Consider the following 19,650-nt stretch of genomic DNA (forward strand, 5'->3'; position numbering starts at 1 on the left):
CCCGGCCCCCCCCGGCGGTGGATCTGCCCGAGGCCACGCCCCGTTGGCGTCGGCAACAGAGAGGTCACGTGGCGGGGAGGGCGGATGAGGCCGCGCCTGCGCCGTGAGCTCCGGCAGTCGCGATCCCGGTGAGGGAAGCCGGAGGGCGGTTCCGCGGGGCGATGATGGCGGCGGCCGCGGCCCGGGGAGGCGGTGGCGGCGGCTCCGGCTCGGGCTCCGGCGCCGGCGCGTCACGGGGTTTCTATTTCAACACGGTCCTGTCGTTGGCCCGCTCCCTGGCCGTGCAGAGACCGGCATCCCTGGAGAAGGTAGCTCGGCGGCTGGGCGCGGGCTGACAGGAGGAGGGGCCCGGGGCGCGGGAGGCGGGGCGGGGGTCTGCGGGAGGCCGAGGGGGTCCCGGCTGCCGGGGGCGCGGGGTGTTTTTGAGGGAGGAGCCGGCGCGGCTAGGTGCCAAGGGCCGGGGCGCTGGCAGGCGGGGGTCTGGGGCCCGTGTGGCGGGCGGGCGGGGCTGTGAGCTCGGGCTGGCTGAGCCGCGGGGCCGCCTGGTGACACTGACGGGCGGGGGCGGCGGCGAGGGGCGCGGGCAGAGCCGAGGGCTGGGGTCGAGCCTGGGGTCGGCTCCCCACTCACCCTGCCTTGTGTTTCGTGACTCTGGGGCGATGCCGTCCTCGGGGAAGGGGCGCTTTTCCGCGCTTTGCCCTCAGTGGTGAAGGGCGGGTGAAGCCGAATATCTGGAAGCGGTTTCTGAGACGCACATCTGCTGCGCATTGTTTTTCTCTGAGACTAGAGGGGGCGTTAGACCGGCTGAGAGGGTGTTTGAAGAAAAGAACTCAGGCCCCGGGGATTCCTTATCTTGGGAGAAAGGTGAAAGGCAGCCTCAAGAGTGCCTGGGACGGTGGGAAAAACGCAGCTTTTAGAGTCGGAACGTCCCTGCACCGTCACTGTATGTCGTCTTAGACGTTCCTTCAACCCTCAGAGCTTCTGTGTCTTTATCTGTGAAATGAAGCGGTTCTTGAGCATTAAATGAGTTCAGGCAGAAAGTGCCTGGCCCAGAGTTAGGCTCAGAGTAGGTGGACAGTAAAGGGCAGCTTTCCTCCCCCACCAGGGCGTGATGATGAGTGAGCACCGAAGGGATGGGATTATTCTTCCCCGCAGCTTCCTGGCGGATGGAAAGAACGTTGTCTGACAGCAGAAGAGCGCTTGGGAGTGGTTTTGTGGCTCTGGTGAGGGAGGTGAAGCTAAAAGGCTGTTGCACGCACCTTGGCAGAGTGACCTGGTTCTTCCTTGGCTTTGTAGGTTCTCAGACTTGCACAGTGAGCAGGTCTTGGGAGACTGATGCCAGCCTGACTTCTAGTCAAAGGAGGAGTACAATAGAATGGAAAGACTATGGGTTGTAGCCATAAGATCACCTGAATTTAAATCCTGTGTCATTCACTTACATTCATGTGAGTCTGGGCAGGTCAGTTCGCCAGTCTGATCCTCTGCTTTCCCCTGCAAAATACAAGGGCCATACTTGATAAAAGTATTGCGAAGATCGACAGAATGACATGAATAAAGGGAGGCAGGTGGGTGCCTAATGAACCATCACTGTTATCACTGCATGAGCCTGAGTGATGGACCATAGAGCTGCTTTATGGAATCAAATCCATGCCAGCTAGTCAGCACATTCTCTTCTTAGGAGGAGGACCAAAAGTTGTATCAGAAGTTTGCTTGCTGGACTTGGAGAAGAGGGTGCAGGGAATTGGATGATCTTGAAGAAGAGGGTCCTGCGGCTCTAGCAGTGGCAGCACCCTTCCTCACTCAGTAACTGAAAAATGCACCTTCAGCTCAGCTTGCCTTCTTCAGTCTTCTTCACTAGTCACAAGAACATTCTGTAACTGCAGCATAGTTTGGTATCTTATGGTAATGCTGGGGTAGTCAAGATTACACAATGTTTTACAATTAATTAATGCAGCTTTTAGGTTGGGCTCCCTAATACCATTCAGTTTCATTGGCTCATTTACAAACCACAGCAGGAAAGAGTTAACAGAACCCGGGCTGCTGTTTTTTTAAAAATTAAAACTAGGCTATTATTGCCAGTTTCTTTATTTTTTTTTAAAAAAAATTAATTAATTAATTTATTTTTGGCTGCGTTGGGTCTTCGTTGGTGCGCGCAGGCTTTCTCTGGTTGTGGCGAGCGGGGTCTACTCTTTGTTGCAGTGCGCGGGCTTCTCATTGCGGTGGCTTCTCTTGTTGTGGAGCATGGGCTCTAGTCGCATGGGCTTCAGTAGTTGTGTTGCGCGGGCTCAGTAGTTGTGGTGCACGGGCTCTAGAGCACAGGCTCAGTAGTTGTGGCGCACGGGCTTAGTTGCTCCACGGCATGTGGGATCTTCCTGGACCAGGGATCAAACCCGTGTCCCCTGCATTGGCAGGTGGATTCTTAACCACTGCGCCACCAGGGAAGTCCCCGGGGCTGCTGTCTTCAAAAGGGCTTGCTCGCAAGGTTGGCCCTTGGCTGGCATCGGGAACTTTGTGCTTGAACTGTTCCTTCCATTCTCTAACTGATCAGGATGGTTCACTGTGTCTGACTGTGTAAGCAGCATGGTTTACGGGGAGCACCTGCTTTCCTTTTGGGAATCTGGAATTTTGATGGTTGCTAGGCAGGCAGTGCGTAAATGACCAGCCCCCAGTAAAAATCTTGGCACAGACATCACTCTCGTGTTACGGCGTTGCTTGCTGCTGTAAGGGGTGTGTGCTTGGGGTGCACCCTCACAGGAGGGAGAGACAAGAGGAAGCCCTTGCACAGCTTTCTCCAGACTCTACCTGTGTCTGTTTCCCTGGCTCGGATCCTTTCACTGTAATGAAATTTATCTGCGAGGATGACTACGTATGTGTGTGTGGTCCCGAGGACCCAAAACTACTTCTTTCTCAAGAGGAGGTTTCTGTAGGTGGCTGATTGCATCGGAAATATGTGAATTCCTCTTGTCCTCATCTACGATTTTGAGACTTGATTATACTTGGGATCACTGTTACTATTTAGTCCTATACTGTATGTCTGCTTGCTGCACTCCCCTACTTTAAAACAGTTGATGAGAAGCCCTTAGCATTCCTAAGGGAAAGATTCTTGAGGTTCTTAAGAATAAAAGAGTTTCTGAGTACCCACCTGGGATAAGAAAGCTGGAGACTTAAGCGGGGAGATGAGTGTTGAAACCCCCCACGCATTTCTTTGTTTTCATTTCTCTTTCTCCTCCTTTTTTCCAGAGAAGGCAGAGGACTGAGTGGGGCCTGATGCAGATAGGGTTGACCCGAGGAAGGCTGTTTTCTGAGCTAGACCTGACACCTCAGCTCAGACATGGGAGCTCAGGCAGCCTGACATGCTTTCAGTGGCACTGGGACACATTAATGACACAACTTACCCTATCTTTGTCCCTCGGCATGCCACAGTGGGGTTGACTTATTCCATTCACCCACCCTAACCCCAGGCCATGAAGCCAAGGCTATCACTACTGAGTGCATTTTACTTGTTCTTAATTCCTTAATTTTTCTCTTTCATCCAGAAAACATTTATTGAGCACCTATTGTTAATTGGTATACATTAGGCCAGGTAAATAAGAAACTCCTAATTTGGTTGCTCAGGTGACCAGCAACAAGTCAGTTTTGCTGTAAGTCCCCCATGTGCTCTTGTGCCCCAGGTCTGGTGACCAGACTCTTGCCGTGTTCAGGTAGCCAGACCCAAGGGCCCTGGTCATCTATTCTAGGATCCTTATCTGAGCTTTGACCTTTTCCTGTTAGGCTGCCTCTAAGACTGGAGTCCCAGCCCTGAGGCTCACCCCTGGGATTGCAGCCCACCTCTGAGGACACCCTCCGTGAGGCCCACTCAGGCCTCAGTCCTCTCCCTCTGGGGGAAAGAGGAGAGGAAAAAAATTGAGAAGAGAGAGAGTCTTGCCTACATTGAATCCATCTCTGATTTCCATCTGCCTGCCCATCTTTTGCTCTGCTTTCCTGGTTCTTGCCTGTCTTGAGAATGTTGCTGAGCCGCCCCTGCTGAGCCTCCTCCTGGCTCTGCCTGGTCATACTCCTCTGTACCCTGGAAGTCAGGGGACCTGTTCCTGCCTCTTCTCGCCTGGCCTGTGCCGTACTAACGGACCCTGAGCCCAGGACGTGGAGAGTTCTAGGCAGAGCTGCAAAGCAGGCAGCATTCCGTGCCCTCCTGCTCCTCTTCTCACCCTCAAGAGGCTTTGATCAGACTCCTTCCCCATTTCTGAAAATACTCTCTCTCTTCTTCAGTTAGGGTGCCAGAATCTTGAGGTGTTTAACTAACTATTGACCTGATGTTTAAAGGGCACTGCGGCGTTAGGGACGGGCTGGACCCTCCCTGGTGGACAGGTGTGCTTCAGGAGATGCGCTGGGTAACTCTTATAAGTAACTGGAGGAATGTGTGGCCAGGTGCTTAGGACAGTGGGCTTTCTGGAGTTCATGGTTATCCAGTCTGTCCTTTAGAGTGGTCTGTTGTGGAGTGAAAATCCTGGTATTGGCATTTTTTCAGCATCACGAAGCTGAAAATTTCCCATCCTGCTCCCATTCCTTTGTGAGGCCATGTTAAAAAACAAAACAAAACAAAACAAAAACACGGAGAGGAGAGAGAATAAGCTTCGGCAGAGGATGTTCATGTTGCTAGAACCAGTGTTATTAAATCAACTCTAAAATATTTTAGGAAGAAATTGGAAGAAGAAAAATATCTTACCTGTAATCAAGCCACATTAACTGTATTAGTTTTCTGGGGCTGCCATAACAAAGGGCCACCGTGGCTTAAACAACAGAAATGAATTTTCTCACAATTCTGAGGCTGGAAGGCCATGATGAAGGTGTCAGCAGGGCAGGTTTCTGTACAAGCCTCTCTCTTTGGCATGTAGATGGCCGTCTTCTTCCCGTGTCTTCACATGGTCTCCCTCTGTGTCTGTCTGTGTCCTAATCTCCTCTTCTTAGAAGGACACCAGTCAGATTGGTAGGACTGGCCCTCCCTCATCACCTGATTTTAACTTAATTACCTCTTTCATGACCCTATGTCCAAATACAGTCACATTCTGAGGTACCTAGGCGTTAGGACTTCAATATATGAATTTGATGGAGGACACGATTCAGCCCATGACATTAACCCATCAGCACTGTCATTTCTTAAAGCTCTTTTTTAGTTTTTAACCATATATAGCTATGTTCACTTTATTGCTTTTTGCAAAAGTAGCCCATATTTATTATTTTGATGGTGGCAGGTCATTTTTTGCATTGACAGATCATACTTAAGCATTTCTCTGTTTAGACTTTCTAGTTTTTCCATGTAAAACAGCATGTTTGTACACCTAGCATGTTGTCTTCTTCTGAATTACATCCTTGTGTTAAATCACTGATGGGTCTTGATGTTTACTGCCCACCTGTTTCCAAAGGATTGTACTTAGTTGTGATAGCATCAGCAAGACACCTTGTGCATGTTTATCTGTAGCTTCACAAGGTTGGATTTTGCTGTATTTTTTCCTGCCAACTCGGTCAGCCTAAAGGGGTACCTTATTCTTTTGAGCACAAGATAATGATATTGACCGTGGTTGGCTATTTATACTGTGAATTAAACAAACAGCTCCCAAGGCAGAATTGCTAGGATCATGTGATGTTGCCGTGTTCTTGTTTTCCGTTATGTGGAAACTTGAATGTTCTGTGTTCTCTTCATGCTTGCAGTCCTGCTGCTTGAGCACTGACTCCTGGCTGTGCCCACTCTGGGTCTGCTAGGTGTGCACACAACCCTGACCCTCAACTAACTTACAAATTAGTAGCAGCAGTATTAGGTGCAGGGCTGGCCAGTGTCTGTCCAGAGAGGAGCTGGTGGTGAACTGTGTAGCTTTTCAATAAAAATACCCTGGGAGGATATTTAGCTGTTTCGTACTTTGCTGGGGAGGGAGTGGGAGGTGCAGATAATTTCTGATTTGGGCCCCAAACCTTTTCTCCATGGCTCTTAATAGGTTTGTGAAGAATGTAATAGAAGGTAAAAAAGTGAAAAGTGCTCCGAGAAAGCAAAAGTATTGGGAGGTTACCCTCAGTTGAGATTTTAAATAGGGATGGCTTGGAAGCCATGAGGATGGGCATTTGCAAGTACTAAGCGCATTGGCGAGGGAGGGTCATTTCAGATGGAGAGAACAGAGAGCACAGCACAGAGGAGAATGAGAAACAGCAGGTGATAGTGTTTGGCGGAACAGGATCTGTTTAAAGAGAAGAGTGGAGATGAGGCTGGAGAAGAAAGCAGGTGACCTTGTTTGTGGTCCTAGACTCAGAGTCTGCATCTAATTGGTGAGACAAGGAAGAGCCCGTGGATGTTTCAGGGCCTGAGGCTGGTGTGCGTTAGGAAGCTGATTATGGCTGTTGTTTGTGTCAGTGCCCTAGGGAGAATCAGGAGTGATGTGTCACTAGCCGTCTGCTCCCCCAGAGGGCAAAGATGTTCTATTTCTGACTCTTCACTGTGGATTGTCTTTTCTGCTGTCAGTGTTTGCAGTTTGCATCCAGTGAAAATGTGGTTGCCTCCAGTCCCTTCCACCAGCAGCTGTTCCCATCATGGATTTTAGTTGCTGAAATGTTTCTGTGTACTTATTTTCCTGGTTTCTTTTTTTTTTTTAATTTATTTTATTTATTTATTTATGGTTGTGTTGGGTCCTCGTTTCTGTGTGAGGGCTTTGTCTAGTTGTGGCAAGCGGGGGCCACTCTTCATCGCGGTGCGCGGGCCTCTCACCACCGCGGCTTCACTTGTTGCGGACCACAGGCTCCAGACGCGCAGGCTCAGTAACTGTGGCTCACGGGCCCAGCTGCTCTGTGGCATGTGGGATCTTCCCAGACCAGGGCTCGAACCCGTGTCCCCTGCATTGGCAGGCAGACTCTCAACCACTGCGCCACCAGGGAAGCCCTTCCTGGTTTCTTATTTATATATTTTTGTATTTGCTTCTCTCATGAAAAAAGCTTGGCCTTTTGTGAACATTGCCAAGCCAGCCAGAGCCCTACTTTCCTTTGTGTGAAAACCTGATGCGTAAATACAGGTTTGAGGCAAAACCCCTCAGGTCTCACTTGCATTTATTCGTTGAGTCTGAGAGGCTCTATCTTTGCTGTGGAATCCATTCTCTTTTGAATGTTTCCATTTAGAGCTGGTCTGGAAGCCGGGATTCAGGACAGCCAAGGATACACCATTATGAAAGCAAAAGATGGTGACCTCATCCACCCATTCATTCATGCACTAAGTCTTTGAGTGCCTGCTGATTGCCAGGCACTGTGCTGGACCCTGGACGGGCGCCTTGGAGGGACAAATAAATAGACATGATCTTGCTGTCATGGCGTTTACCATGGAGAGAGACAAACAGCCTTAAACAAAGAACTACAAGTAAATATGATTTAAAATGGTAACAAGTGCCATGAAGCAAAAGTAAATGGTATAAATGGTATAATTTTTTTTTGGGGGGGGGGATTGACTTTATTTGGGCTTCTCACAGTGGTTAGAGCCACTCCGTCTTCAGAACAATCACAGCACAGGAAATGCGTCACCGAGGCTGCCCAGAAAAGTCTGACCAGCTGAATCTTATTGCTTAAAATACACATATTCACAATAACTGATAAAGGGTGATGTGCCTCACACGGGAATGTGTATTTGCAAATCTTCCGAATGTAGCACCAAACCCTCGACCAACCCCTTTCTTCTCGTTCACCTGGAACATCAGACTCCCTCAAATCTCCCTGGCTCCCTCACAAGTCCTTCAGCTCCCTACTTCCGTCTTTCGTCCTGCAGGGCAGCCTCATGTAGCAGGGGCCAGACTGTGACGCTGGACTCGAGCCCAGCTCCACCCACTGTGTTTTCTCCTTGTGCCTTTCGGGTTGGATGCTGCAGTGAACCCAGCATTAAACACATGGACCAGTTCCCCACTCTGACTGGAGAAGGAATCCTGAGAGGGCCAGAATCCATCCCTTCGACCAGTTAACTCAAGCAGGATTCATTTTGGTAAAACTTGATCTTCTTTGAGACACTTCAGTGAGTTGTTTGGGATAAAAACAAAAAACAAAACAAAAAAAGGTGGCAGGAAAAGCATCTGAGGGCTGCTGGCACACTCCTGCCCACTCTCGCCACACACCAGCGACGCACTGGACCTCAGCAGAGGGAGGTAAGCCCTACAGCACTGCAGTGGCCACCAAACCCTCTTGGCAATTCTGGGCAGGGCTGACGTCTGGGCCACAGCCAGTCCGAGCTTGACACTGAAGATCTAGTCCAGTTTCTGTCTGAGGTTCCACCTTGGCCTTCTGTCCCGAGTGGTTGTGGACACCCCCGGGGGCTGACGCCGAGGGCCAGGAGCAGCTGAGGGAGGCAGACAGGCTCAGAGCACGTTTCCGTTTACAGGGAGCACAACACAGGCCTCTGTGTGTCCATGGAGTAATGTGCAAATTGCAGTGATGGGTAGAGTAAAACCTCTACTTGGAGCACCACATCTCTGGCAAACGTGGGGACTGCCGCCGACAGCGCTGCTGAGTACACCCAAGTGCACAGACATTTGCTCAGTAAACAGTAAATGCATAAAATAAATTACCTTGAGAGGGCTGTGCCTGCTCCAAATGTGTGGGTAATGTGAGCTGAGTGGCTGCTGTTCAAAGTGTATTCACAGGAAAACAGGGCTGGGGGCTCACACACAATGGACAGACACACACAGGTTATCCAAAAAGTCACTGTATACGGACTGCACTTTGTTCAACATGGATTTTGGTTTTGTGGACTCCAAACTCAGACACTCGTTCACCTCACAGCCTTGGATTTGTCTATTTTGGGTGTATGTGTATATATACATATATATATATATATATATATGTATATATATATATATATATATATGTATATATACACACACACACATATATACATGTGTATTCATATATATACTTTCCTTTCTTACCGTAACATCAATGCCTAGTCTGAATGTCATCGTTCAAGAGTGGGGGAAGAACCAAACTCTTCATATGAACAGGGCTGGACAGGGAATGTTAGTTTCCGCAGTTTGCTTTTTCCATTCACATTATTCCTGTCAGAGCTCAACTGGTTTTTGAAGCCAAACTATAGTGATAAGAATCCTAGGGTCCTTCAGGATGGCTGCCTTCACCCTCCTACCTGGGCCACTTAGACACTTGACATAGGCTACAAAAATTAGTTACCCCATTCAAGGCGGGGCGGAGCAGGGAAAGGGCAAGAAAACCACAGATAACCAAGGCATTTTTTCCAAATGGTCAGTTTGAAAAAACAAATAAACAAAACAACTTATTCAGAATCAAGAGAAAATACTGTGTGAGTCAGGCTGCCGGACCGCCCTTTCTCAGGACCCACAGCCTCCTCATTTGTTCGTAGAGAACAGTGAGACGTGAAGGCCAGCAGATGTGTGCTTGGGGTGGGGGAGGGTACTGATCACCTGTGGGCACAGATCAAAGGGCAGAGATACGGAAAGCTGCACCTCTATCTGCTGCCACAGTGCAGGGCCTCCTGCTCACCCACAGAAGTTCCAGAAATAGCCCCCACCCAAGCCTGCACACAAAACATCTCCTTCTGGCTCAACTGTAGCCAGGACTTTTTGAAGGCCAAGTTGGGAAAAAGCCACAAATTTTCCTTTTCCAAAACAGAATTCTTGCCTGCCCATTGGTCAAGTTCTTATTTTCAGCTCGCTTTTGTTGTTGTTTTTTTAAAAGAAAAAAACCAAAGAGAAGGCAGGTGTAATATTCCACACTTGAATCAGTCCGCGGCCAGCCAGAACCTGCTGGGAAGGGATCCCTCCAGGGTGCATCGTGCCACCTCGATCTCGTCACCTGGAATTTGAGAGCACAAGCCCTTTACCAACCCACCATGCAACCGCCGGTCAGCTCTCATCCTCCCACAGGAGGAGCCCAGTTCCGGCTCCGGAGACACTGGCAGCAAGGGGCGACAATCCCCGGACCTCTGGGGGCTTCACCCAGGGCTGAGACCTGCCACCTCTCTTGGACTGAGATGCGGCAAGGTTCTCGTAAACTCACACCAGAACATGAATCCACTCCATCACCAAGAGTCACCTCAAGGCACAGTCTCATCCCCTCCTTGGGGGCTTCTGAAACACACATATCTCTGACCCAAGCAGGTAGTGAGACATGATGTAAAGGGGGACAGGGTGGGGTATGAGGAATGAGTCACAGGACAACTTCTCGGCCCTCCACGACACTGTGTTTCTATGGGGGCAAGGCACCCACACCCCAGACTGTACCTGGAGATGCAGGAAAACGCAGGAGCAGAGGGGAAAAAAAAAAAAAATAAGGAACACAGTCACTTAATGCTTCTCTCATGGTTCTCCCCTACCCTGGTTGCGTTGCCAAGTCCTCGGGTGCAGGCAGGGCCTGCTCTAGCTGGGGGAGCTGCTGCTCTGGGAGTCTGGGGAGTCCTGCTCATTGATGGTGTTCAGCAGCAGGCAGGCAGGCAGGCAGCCGCGGCAGGTGGGGGTGCCCGGCCGGGCCTGCTCCTCAGAGGGCTGGCAGAGCCCTTCCTCCTCGTCGCCAGGGGGCCACACGTGGCAGCTGTCGCAGAAGTCCAGGGGCCCGTCCAGAGCATCGTCGATGAGCACGTTGAACTCTTTGAGGTCGTCATCATGGTGGCCCCAGTTGTACACACACACCTCGTTGCCCGAGTCACCTGTGAAGCCGTGATGTCTGCCGGGTGTCTTGTCTTTGCTGTCAGGGAGGGCGCCGCCCTGCTCGGAGCTATACTCTTTCAGCAGCTCCTCCTTACATTCGGAATCCTTGTCCAGGAAGGTCCCAGGGTCCACCTCCCCCAGGCCGGCCACAGAGTCGCTGGGCTCCATCCCAGGGGCTTTGGTGGCTGCTGGGTCTGCTGGCACGTTGGAGAGCTCAGGGTCAGCGATGCTCGGGGGTCACGTGCTGCTTCTGCTGGGCCCGATAAGGGACTGCTCTGAGCCTCCTGGGAACCCCTGGTGGGATTGGCGCCCGGGGGGCTGCCGCCTGTAGGGCCACACTGTGTAGGCAGCTGCTGCTGCTGGAGCTGGAAGGCACTGTATGGTGGGGGAGGAGTTGGAGGTCGGTTCACCACTTCCTCATAAGGAGGTAGTAAATAGTTTGGCAAAAACCTGAAATAAAATGGCAGCGCTGAGTAATTGTGGGCTTCCCGGTAGGCTTTCAGGTTGATTTCAGGTTGCCGCTGTTGGCCTGAAGGCGGTGCTTGGCTCGGTGGTGGTGGCACACGCAGCAGTAGCTCAGGATGATGATGGTCCACACGAGCCAGAACCACCAGAGTTCATAGTAGTAGTTGCAGCACTGAGACTGTTCACAGCAGTGTCCTGTGTCACAGATGTAGCTTTGATTGTTAGTACCCACGCAGGTTTCCTTATCCTGCAGGGGTTCAGCCCTGGCTGACAGGGGGCTGGGCAGCGCCTGGAGGAGCAGGTGCGCCATGCCACCCAGGAGCCTTCTCCTCTCCATCCCCCTCCCGCTCCTGCTCCTCCACCACCACGCTGCCACCTCCCTCCTCCTCCTCCCTCTCCTTCTCTTCCCTCTAAATGGTATAATTGATTTACAGTGTACACCTGAAACATTGTAAATCAGTTATACTTCAATTAAAAAAGTAAATGATGTTGGTGAATTTTATCTCAATTTAAAAAAAAGGTAAATGGTATGAGGAGAGATTAAAATGGGCTCCCAATTTATAGGGGAACCAGGGAAGACTTTATTTTTTTATTTTTAAAAAATATTTACTTATTTTATTTATTTATTTTTGGCTGCATCGGGTCTTAGTTGTGGCACATGGGCTCTTCATTGCGGCATGCTGACTTCTCTATCTCTAGTTGTGGCGTGCAGGTTTTCTCTCTCTAGTTGAGGCGCTCGGGCTTAGTTGCCCCTCGGCATGTGGGATCTTAGTTCGCCAACCAGGGATTGAACGTGCGTCCCCTGCATTGGAAGGTGGATTCATTACCACTGGACCACCAGGGAAGTCCCTCAAGGAAGATTTTAAACAGAGCTGAAGGAGGTAGCTGATGAAGTGTGTACAAAGGAATTCTCCTAGCAGAGGATACAGATTGTGCAAAGGCCGAGAGGTAGGAACATTTTTGACTCATTTGATGACGTTAAAGTAGGCTGTAGTGGTTATAGCTTGGGGGTGGGGGTGGGCAGGACGTGAGCACCCAGGACAGGTCGTGGAAATGATGGTTGACTTTATCTTAAGAGCAGTTTAACAGTTTAATAGCCTTTAGGGGATTGGTGCAGAATTTAAAATACTAGTAATAAGTAAAATAAAATGTCACGATTAGCCTGTAGATGGGAATATTTGAGACCAGTTTAAATAGATTTGTGAAAATTACATTTAGTATGAATATTAAATATTGTTTTTTTAGATGTCTTTTCTCACTTAGGAAAATTGTCTGTTAGATCTTTTGGGGGGACTTATATAACTATGGGATCATAGGATATTGGACCTTTTTTCTTTTCTGTTGATAATATAAGCCTTTAAAGATATAAATTTCCCTCTAAGTGCTGCTTTAACAGCATTCCACAAATTTTAGTATGTTGTGTTTTCTTTTTCATTATGTTCAAAATATTCTCTGATTTCCCATAGGATTTCTTCTTTGACTCAGAGGTATTTAGAAATATGTTGTTTAATTTCCAAAAAATTGGGGAGTTTTATAGATGTTTTTCTGATATTGATTTCTAAGTTAATTCTGTTGCAGTCAGAAAACATACTTTGTTTGATTTCAGTTCTTTTAAATTTATTGACTTGCTTTAAGAATCAGCATAGGTAAGATATATCTTGGTGAATTTTCCAATTGTACAAGAAAAGAATGTGTATTCTGCTTTTGTTGGGTGGAGTCTCCTATAAATATCCGTAAGGTCAAGTAGGTTTTTTAAGTCTTCAGTATCTTTACTGATTTTCTATTTGTTCTATCAATTACTGAGAGAGGAATGTTGAGGTCTCCAACCATAATTGTGGATCTGTCGATTTCTCCTTTGAGTTTTGTTAGTTTTTGCTTCATGTATTTTGAAACTTGGTTCTTGGGCTCATACACATTTATGATTGTTATGTCCTTGTCATCAATTGACCTCTTTATAATCATGAATAGCAACATTCCTTATTCTGAAATCTACTTTGTTATTAATATAGCCACTCCACCTTTCTTGTTAGTGGTGTTTGCATAGTATATCTTTTTCCATCCTTTTACTTTTAGCTTCTGCCTTTACATTTAAAGTGATTTTCCTGTTGACAGCATGTAGCATGCTTTTCCAGTCTGAAAATCTCTTCCTTGTAGTTGGATTTTTTAGACCATTTACACTTAATGTAATTATTAATATGGTTGGATTTAAATCTACCATCTTGATATTTGTTTTTTATCTGTCCCATCTGGTTTTTGTTCTCTTTTTCTTTTCTTGCCTTCCTTTGGATTAATTCAGCATTTTTTGGTATTCCATTTTATCTTCACTTTTGGCTTATTAGCTATAGATCTCTCTTTTTAAGTGGTTGTTCTAGGATTGAAATATGAATCTCTTTAATTTATCATAGTCTACCTTCAAATAACATTATACCACTTCACTTATAGTGTAATAACCTTATAACTGTAATTCGATCTGACCCCATTTTTTTGTGATTGCTGTCATAGATTTTTACTTCTATGTTATAAACTCCACAATACATTATTATAATTTATTTAAATAATCATAAAATATGAAAAATATGCATATTCATATATACAGTATTTTCAGTTCTCTTCATTTCTTTATGTAGATTGATGTTTACACTTTATTGATTTTTTCTTTTTTTTGGGGGGACACACCATGAGGCATGTGAGATCTTAGTTACCCGGCCAGGGATTGAATCCGCACCCCCTGCAGTGGAAGCGTGAAGTCTTAACTACTGGACCACCAGGGAAGTCCCCCTTACTTTATTGGTTTTAACATTTCTTATAGTACAGGTCTGCTAGTGTGATTAATTCTCTCAGCTTTGTCCTATTTGAAAAAGTTTTTTTTACAGCTTCATTTCTGCTGACTATAGAATTCTAGGGTGGCAGCTGTTTTTATTTTAGCATTGGTCTATATATCTGTCCTTACCCTAGGACACTGTCTTGATTACTATCACTTTGTAGTAAGTTTTGAAATTGGGATGAGTGAGTCCCCAAACTTTGCTCTTCCTTTTCAAGATAGCCTTGTCTGTTGTGGGTCTCTTGAATTTCCCTGTGCATTTTAGGATCAGCTTATCAATTTCTGCAAAGAAGTCACCTGGGGTTATAATAGGGATTGTGTTGAATCTGTAGGTCAATTTGGAGTATAATTGCCATCTTAATATTAATTCTTATCATCCATGGTCATGGGATATCTTTCCATTTATTTAGGTCTTTACTTTCAGTGAGGTTTTGTAGTTTCTAGAATGTAAGTTTTGCACTTTCTTTGTTAAATTTATGCCTAAGTATTTTGTTCTTTTGATGTATTGTAAATGGAATTAATTCATGACGTAAAATTCACCACGGAATAATTTCTTAATATCATCTTCAGTCTGTTCATTGGTACTGTATAGAAATGCAATTGATTTTTTCCCCTATTTCCTTTATTGTGGTAAAATATACATAATTTAAAATTTGCCGTCTTAATCACTTTTAAGTGTACAGATCAGTGATATCAAATACATTCATAGGGACTTCCCTGGTGGCACAGTGGTTAAGAATCCACCTGCCAGTGCAGGGGACACGGGTTCGATCCCTGCTCCGGTAAGATCCCACATGCCGTGGAGCAACTAAGCCCCTGTGCCACAGCTACTGAGCCTGTGTGCCACAACTACTGAAGCCCGCATGCCTAGAGCCCATGCTCGCAATAAGAGAAGCCACTGCAATGAGAAGCCCGTGCATCACAATGAAGAGTAGCCCCTGCTCGCCGCAACTAGAGAAAGCCCGCGCGCAGCAACAAAGACTCAACACAGCCATAAATAAGTAAATAAATTTATTTTAAAATAAATAAATACATTCGTAATGTTTTACTACAATCACCACCATCCATCTCTAGAACTCTTTTCATCTTGTAAAACTGAAAGTCTGATTACAGTTGATTTTTCTATATTGATCTTGTATCCTGCAACTTTGCTGAGCTTATTTATTAGGTCTAATTTTTTTTTAGTGGATTCTTTAGATCAGCGGTCCCCAACTTTTTGGCATCAGGGACCAGTTTCTTGGAAGACAATTTTTCCACAGACCGGTGTGGGAAAAGGGTACGGTTTCCGGATGATTCAAGTGCATTATGTTTATTGTGCATTTTATTTCTATTATTATTACATTGTAATATATAGTGAAATAATTATACAACTCACCATAATGCAGAATCAGTGGGAGCCCTGAGCTTGTTTTCACTTGCCACTCAGTGATGGGGTCTTGATGAGAATCTGCGAGCAATTGATTTATTATGGTCTCTGTGCAGTCAAACCTCTCTGCTAATGATAATCTGTATTTGCAGCCGCTCCCCAGCACTAGCATCACCACCTCAGCTCCACCTCAGATCATCAGGCATTAGATTCTCATAAGGAGCATGCAAGCTAGATCTCTTGCATGCGCAGTTCACAGTGGGGTTTGCGCTCCTGTGAGAATCTAATGCCGCCGTTGATCTGATAGGCGGCGCTCAGGCGGTAATGCAAGTGATGGGGAGCGGCTGTAAATACAGATGAAGCTTCGCTCGCTTGCCTGCCACTCACCTGCTGCTGTGCCACCCGGTTCTGAACTGGCCACGGACTGGTATCAGTCCATGGCCTGGGGGTGGGGTACCTCTCCTTTAGCTCACGTCATCTGCAAATAGAGATAGTTTTTTCTTTCCAATCTGGATGGCTTTTATTTCATTCTCTTGTCTAATTGCCCTGACCAGACCCTCCAGCACAACACTGGGTAGAAGTGTTGAGAGTGAACGTCCTTATCTTGTTCCTGATCTTGGGGGGAAAGCTTTCCGTCTTTTACTATGTACAATGTTGGCTGTGGGTTTTTGATAGATAATCTTTATCAGGTTGAGGAAGTTTCTAGTTTGTTGAGTGTTTGTTTGTTTTTTTCTTTTTTTGGCCACACTGGGAGCATACAAGAACTTAGTTCCCCAACCAAGGATCGAACCCGTGCCCCCTGCCATGGAAGTGCAGAGTCTTAACCACTGGACCACCAGGGAAGTCCCTGTTGAGTGTTTTTATCATGAAGGGTGTTGAATTTTTTCACATGCTTTTTCTGCATCTATTGCAGAGCTGGTTTTTAAACTTTGTTAGGGCAGGTCTGAAATAGCTTTTGCGACAGGGGTAGTTTAGCCCCACTGCTGAGGTGTGGCCCTTCGAGTTCTCCACTGAATGCTTTGCGGGTTTTTTGCTCTGGCTGGGAGTAACTCAGACTCCTCTCAGCTCTGTAAGAACCCAGGAACCATTCATCTCACAGTTCCTTGGTTGTTTTTTGCCCAACATCGTGGAGTATTACCCTATCCTGGTCTGTCTTAGTATATTCATCAAAGACTCAGGGGAACTCTTGCAGATTTGTGGAGCTTTTTTTCTGTTGAGCTCTCTCTTCTCCAGAATTCCCAGCTGCTTTTAGACTTCCAGTACTCCCATTTCTGTCTCCTCAGCTTAGTGAGACCAGCATGATCTGCTTGGGATGCCCTTCCCTGTTTTGTGGTCCAGGATGCGTCTTCTGGCAGAAAATCAGGGCAGCAGGGCTCACCTTGTTTCCTCTCCCCCAAGCATTTCAGTCCTCTGCTGCTTTTCCAGTGTACGAAACCAGTGGTTTCATGTATTTGTCCATTTTTCTGTTGTTTTATGGCAGGAAGGTAAATCCAGATCCTGCTGTTCTCTCATGGCTGCAGGTGGAAGTTCTTGGCTCACCGGATTTTATTGCTAGAGCAGACATTGCAAAATTCTATCTGTTCATCCTTTTATACCTGGGAAAGCTGAGGCTTGAGGGAGATGATTTGTCAGTTTGCCAAAATTGGCATAGTTTTAAGACACAAGCATCATGTCACAATCACCTTTGTCTATCATGCTCGCTCTGAGTCACTTAGAAAATGTTGACTTATGTTCAGTGTTCTCTAAGGGGGCAGGGCGTAGGAGAATGACAATTAAGAAACAGATTTAACAACAACAAAATACCACTAATACTTAAAGCATAATCTTCAGTTCTCAGGGACTTTTGTTTCTCCAGGAAGACTATTCCCAGAGGTTTCAGATAACAAAAGTTGCATACTTAAAAGTTTAATTGGCCAGCTTGTAACGCTGTTATTGTAGCTTAATTTTGACCTACATACCCGACCTACACCCACTCTCATGTTGAGTTCTCATCTGTGGTGTTCTGCCCACTCATCCAGACTTGTGAGGGCATCTTATTTTCTCTAACTTGGTTCGGCATTTCCTTACTTTGGCAGTAAATTCACCTCAAGGCATCTCTCTTAACAGCCTTGGGTTAAAGTACTGTCAGGGCTTCTCACAGTCTAAGGAAGTTACCTCTGTTGCCTCGTGTGGTCCGTTCCTTACTGGCCTCCTCAGAGTGGTGTGCAGAGCCAACCCCTCTGGATCCTTTTCGTAAATGGGAGCAACCCCAGCCGTCTCAGATTTTGAGCTTAGTGACCTTTTATGATGACAGGCTCTTCCCCCCATCATCCCAAAGAAAGCAAACTACTTGTTAATTTGTTGTAAACTTCTGAAGAAAATCATTCAATGTTATTTTTTCATTTTTTCTTCATTATAGCGTTCAAGCTTTATTCTGCATTAGAACTTTGACCTCTCTGTGCCTCACTTTTGTAAGCCGTAGAATGGGGATAGTTAATGGGGATGTGGTGGGCGCGTGACCAGGGGACACAGTCCCGTCTGCAGGGGGCGGAAGGTAAGTACACAGGGGCTCCAAGGTAAGACATGAGAAGGGCAGGTATCTCAGCCCAGGGTTCTTGGTGGGCTCCTGAGAGGTGTGAGGGGACAGACCTGATGTCCAGAGCAGCTTGACAAGCAGGAGAGGGGGAGCTGTGTCTTAGAACGATGGGAGGGTTTTGTGGGGAGACGAGGCAGGTTGAGAAATGTTGCAGACAGTGGAGACCCTGGAAGCGGCCTGACAGAGGTCCAGGCTGGGTGTCGGTATGTGGGAGGACCTCCCTTGCCAGGCTGCACATGTGCGTGGAGTTTGTGTCGGAGTTGGGGGCCAGCGGGGGTGCATGAGCGGGGGGACAGAAGTCGGGGGGTCTAGGGAAGTGCCTGCTGCCTGAGATCATACTTAACCCGTCAGGGCCAAGTTGCCCAACCTGTGAAGCAGGATGGCATGTGATCTCCTGAAAGTGGGCGCTTGGCAGCCGAGGCCGCGCCCTCGCCCGGCCTCTGCCTGGGACCCTGCCTGTGATTGGGGGTCATCAGTGGCCCTCAGGCCTGGGGCCGAGCGTCCTCTCAGTGTGGGGGTTGGACCTGTGTGTGCTGCATGTTTCCTTAGGGAAATTTTACCAAGGAAAGCTCAATGTCACAGTCCAGTATTTCCGTGTTTTTTTTGCTAATGAAGTAATTTAATCAATTTGGTTTTCATTTACACAGAGCTGTGGAGCATTTTCAAGGCTGCTTTGTGAGATTGAGCTTGACGTGCCTGGGCCTCCTGTCCCAGGTGGCACCGGCCTGGGTCCGCACCCAGCCATCCCTCTCACTGCAGCCACGCGCCTGCGTCAGGGCCAGATAGCTGCATCGCCTGCTTTTTAAAAACCTTCCTACTTAGACTGAGACTCTTGGGGAAGTTATAGTTAAGTAGCAGTTGTTTTGCTGATATTAAGATGTTAGAATTAAAGAAGTTGTAGCAGGACTGTTGTATGCAGAAAACATCTACTTCGTTTAGTTTACCTAGATTTTCTTTCGGTTTTATGTTACTTCTTTGTTCTTGGATTACCCAGATTCTATCCATTGAAATATTATACACTCTTCACTTATTTTCTGAGCTCTAAGAGTATAAGTATTATTGTCCTTTTAGAAATAAGATTTGTATTAGTGGCAAAATTGTTTCTACTATTTAAAAATTTTTTTTTCTGGTTCTACAGTTAACAGTATTCCTTACAGAAAATACAGAAAAGAGTAAAGAAGGAAATAAATATTGCCTGTAACCTGATTAATTTTTTTATCTTTCTAGATAGGCAGTCCAGGTTTTGAGTTTTGTTTACAACTCTGTGACCAACTGTATTAGTTTCCTATTGCTGTTGTAACAAATGCCCACAACCTTAGTGGCTTAGAACAGCGCAAATTTATTGTTTTATAGTTGTTTAGAAGTCTCACTGGGCTAAAATCAAATAAGAGGGCTTGTCAGCACCATTTGTCACACATAGTTCATGCTAACTATGAACTATAGTTAGTTAGGTAACTGGAGTGATCGACTGTGTTAGCTGAGTGGCTTCATCCTCCCACCTTTATGACAGGAGGTGGTTTTGCAACTTGGAGCCTGGAGCCCACGGAAGTTAGGCTCCTGTCCTCCCCAGAGATGGGGAGATGGGCGCTGTCTCCCTCGATGTGTACATTCCAAAGAGGTGGCTCCCCAGGTCCTCGAGAAAGACATTCCTAAGTCATAAAGCTCGCAAAGTGCCAATCTAGTCTTCAAAAGAATTTATGCACCGTTCCAAGAAAGGAGGAAATCCTTCCTTTGG

The 19,650-nt window shown here is 46.9% G+C and overlaps 1 protein-coding gene and 1 pseudogene across 3 annotated transcripts in view; one reads left to right on the forward strand and one right to left on the reverse strand.

The window, feature by feature from the left end:
* Nucleotides 1-101: 101 nt before the first annotated feature.
* Nucleotides 102-19,650, forward strand: part of PI4KA (phosphatidylinositol 4-kinase alpha) — a 95,242-nt gene continuing 75,693 nt past the window's right edge. For 2 of the 3 annotated variants that reach the window (XM_061170169.1, XM_061170171.1), the window contains exon 1: nucleotides 135-308. In XM_061170169.1, the coding sequence (XP_061026152.1) occupies nucleotides 162-308 (147 nt within the window). In that variant the 5' untranslated portion in view covers nucleotides 135-161. The other variant, XM_061170170.1, reaches the window with a different exon arrangement.
* Nucleotides 10,401-11,490, reverse strand: LOC133075785 (WW domain binding protein 1-like; annotated as a pseudogene).

This window comes from Eubalaena glacialis, chromosome 15, assembly GCF_028564815.1.
Source record: "Eubalaena glacialis isolate mEubGla1 chromosome 15, mEubGla1.1.hap2.+ XY, whole genome shotgun sequence".
NCBI lineage: Eukaryota > Metazoa > Chordata > Mammalia > Artiodactyla > Balaenidae > Eubalaena > Eubalaena glacialis.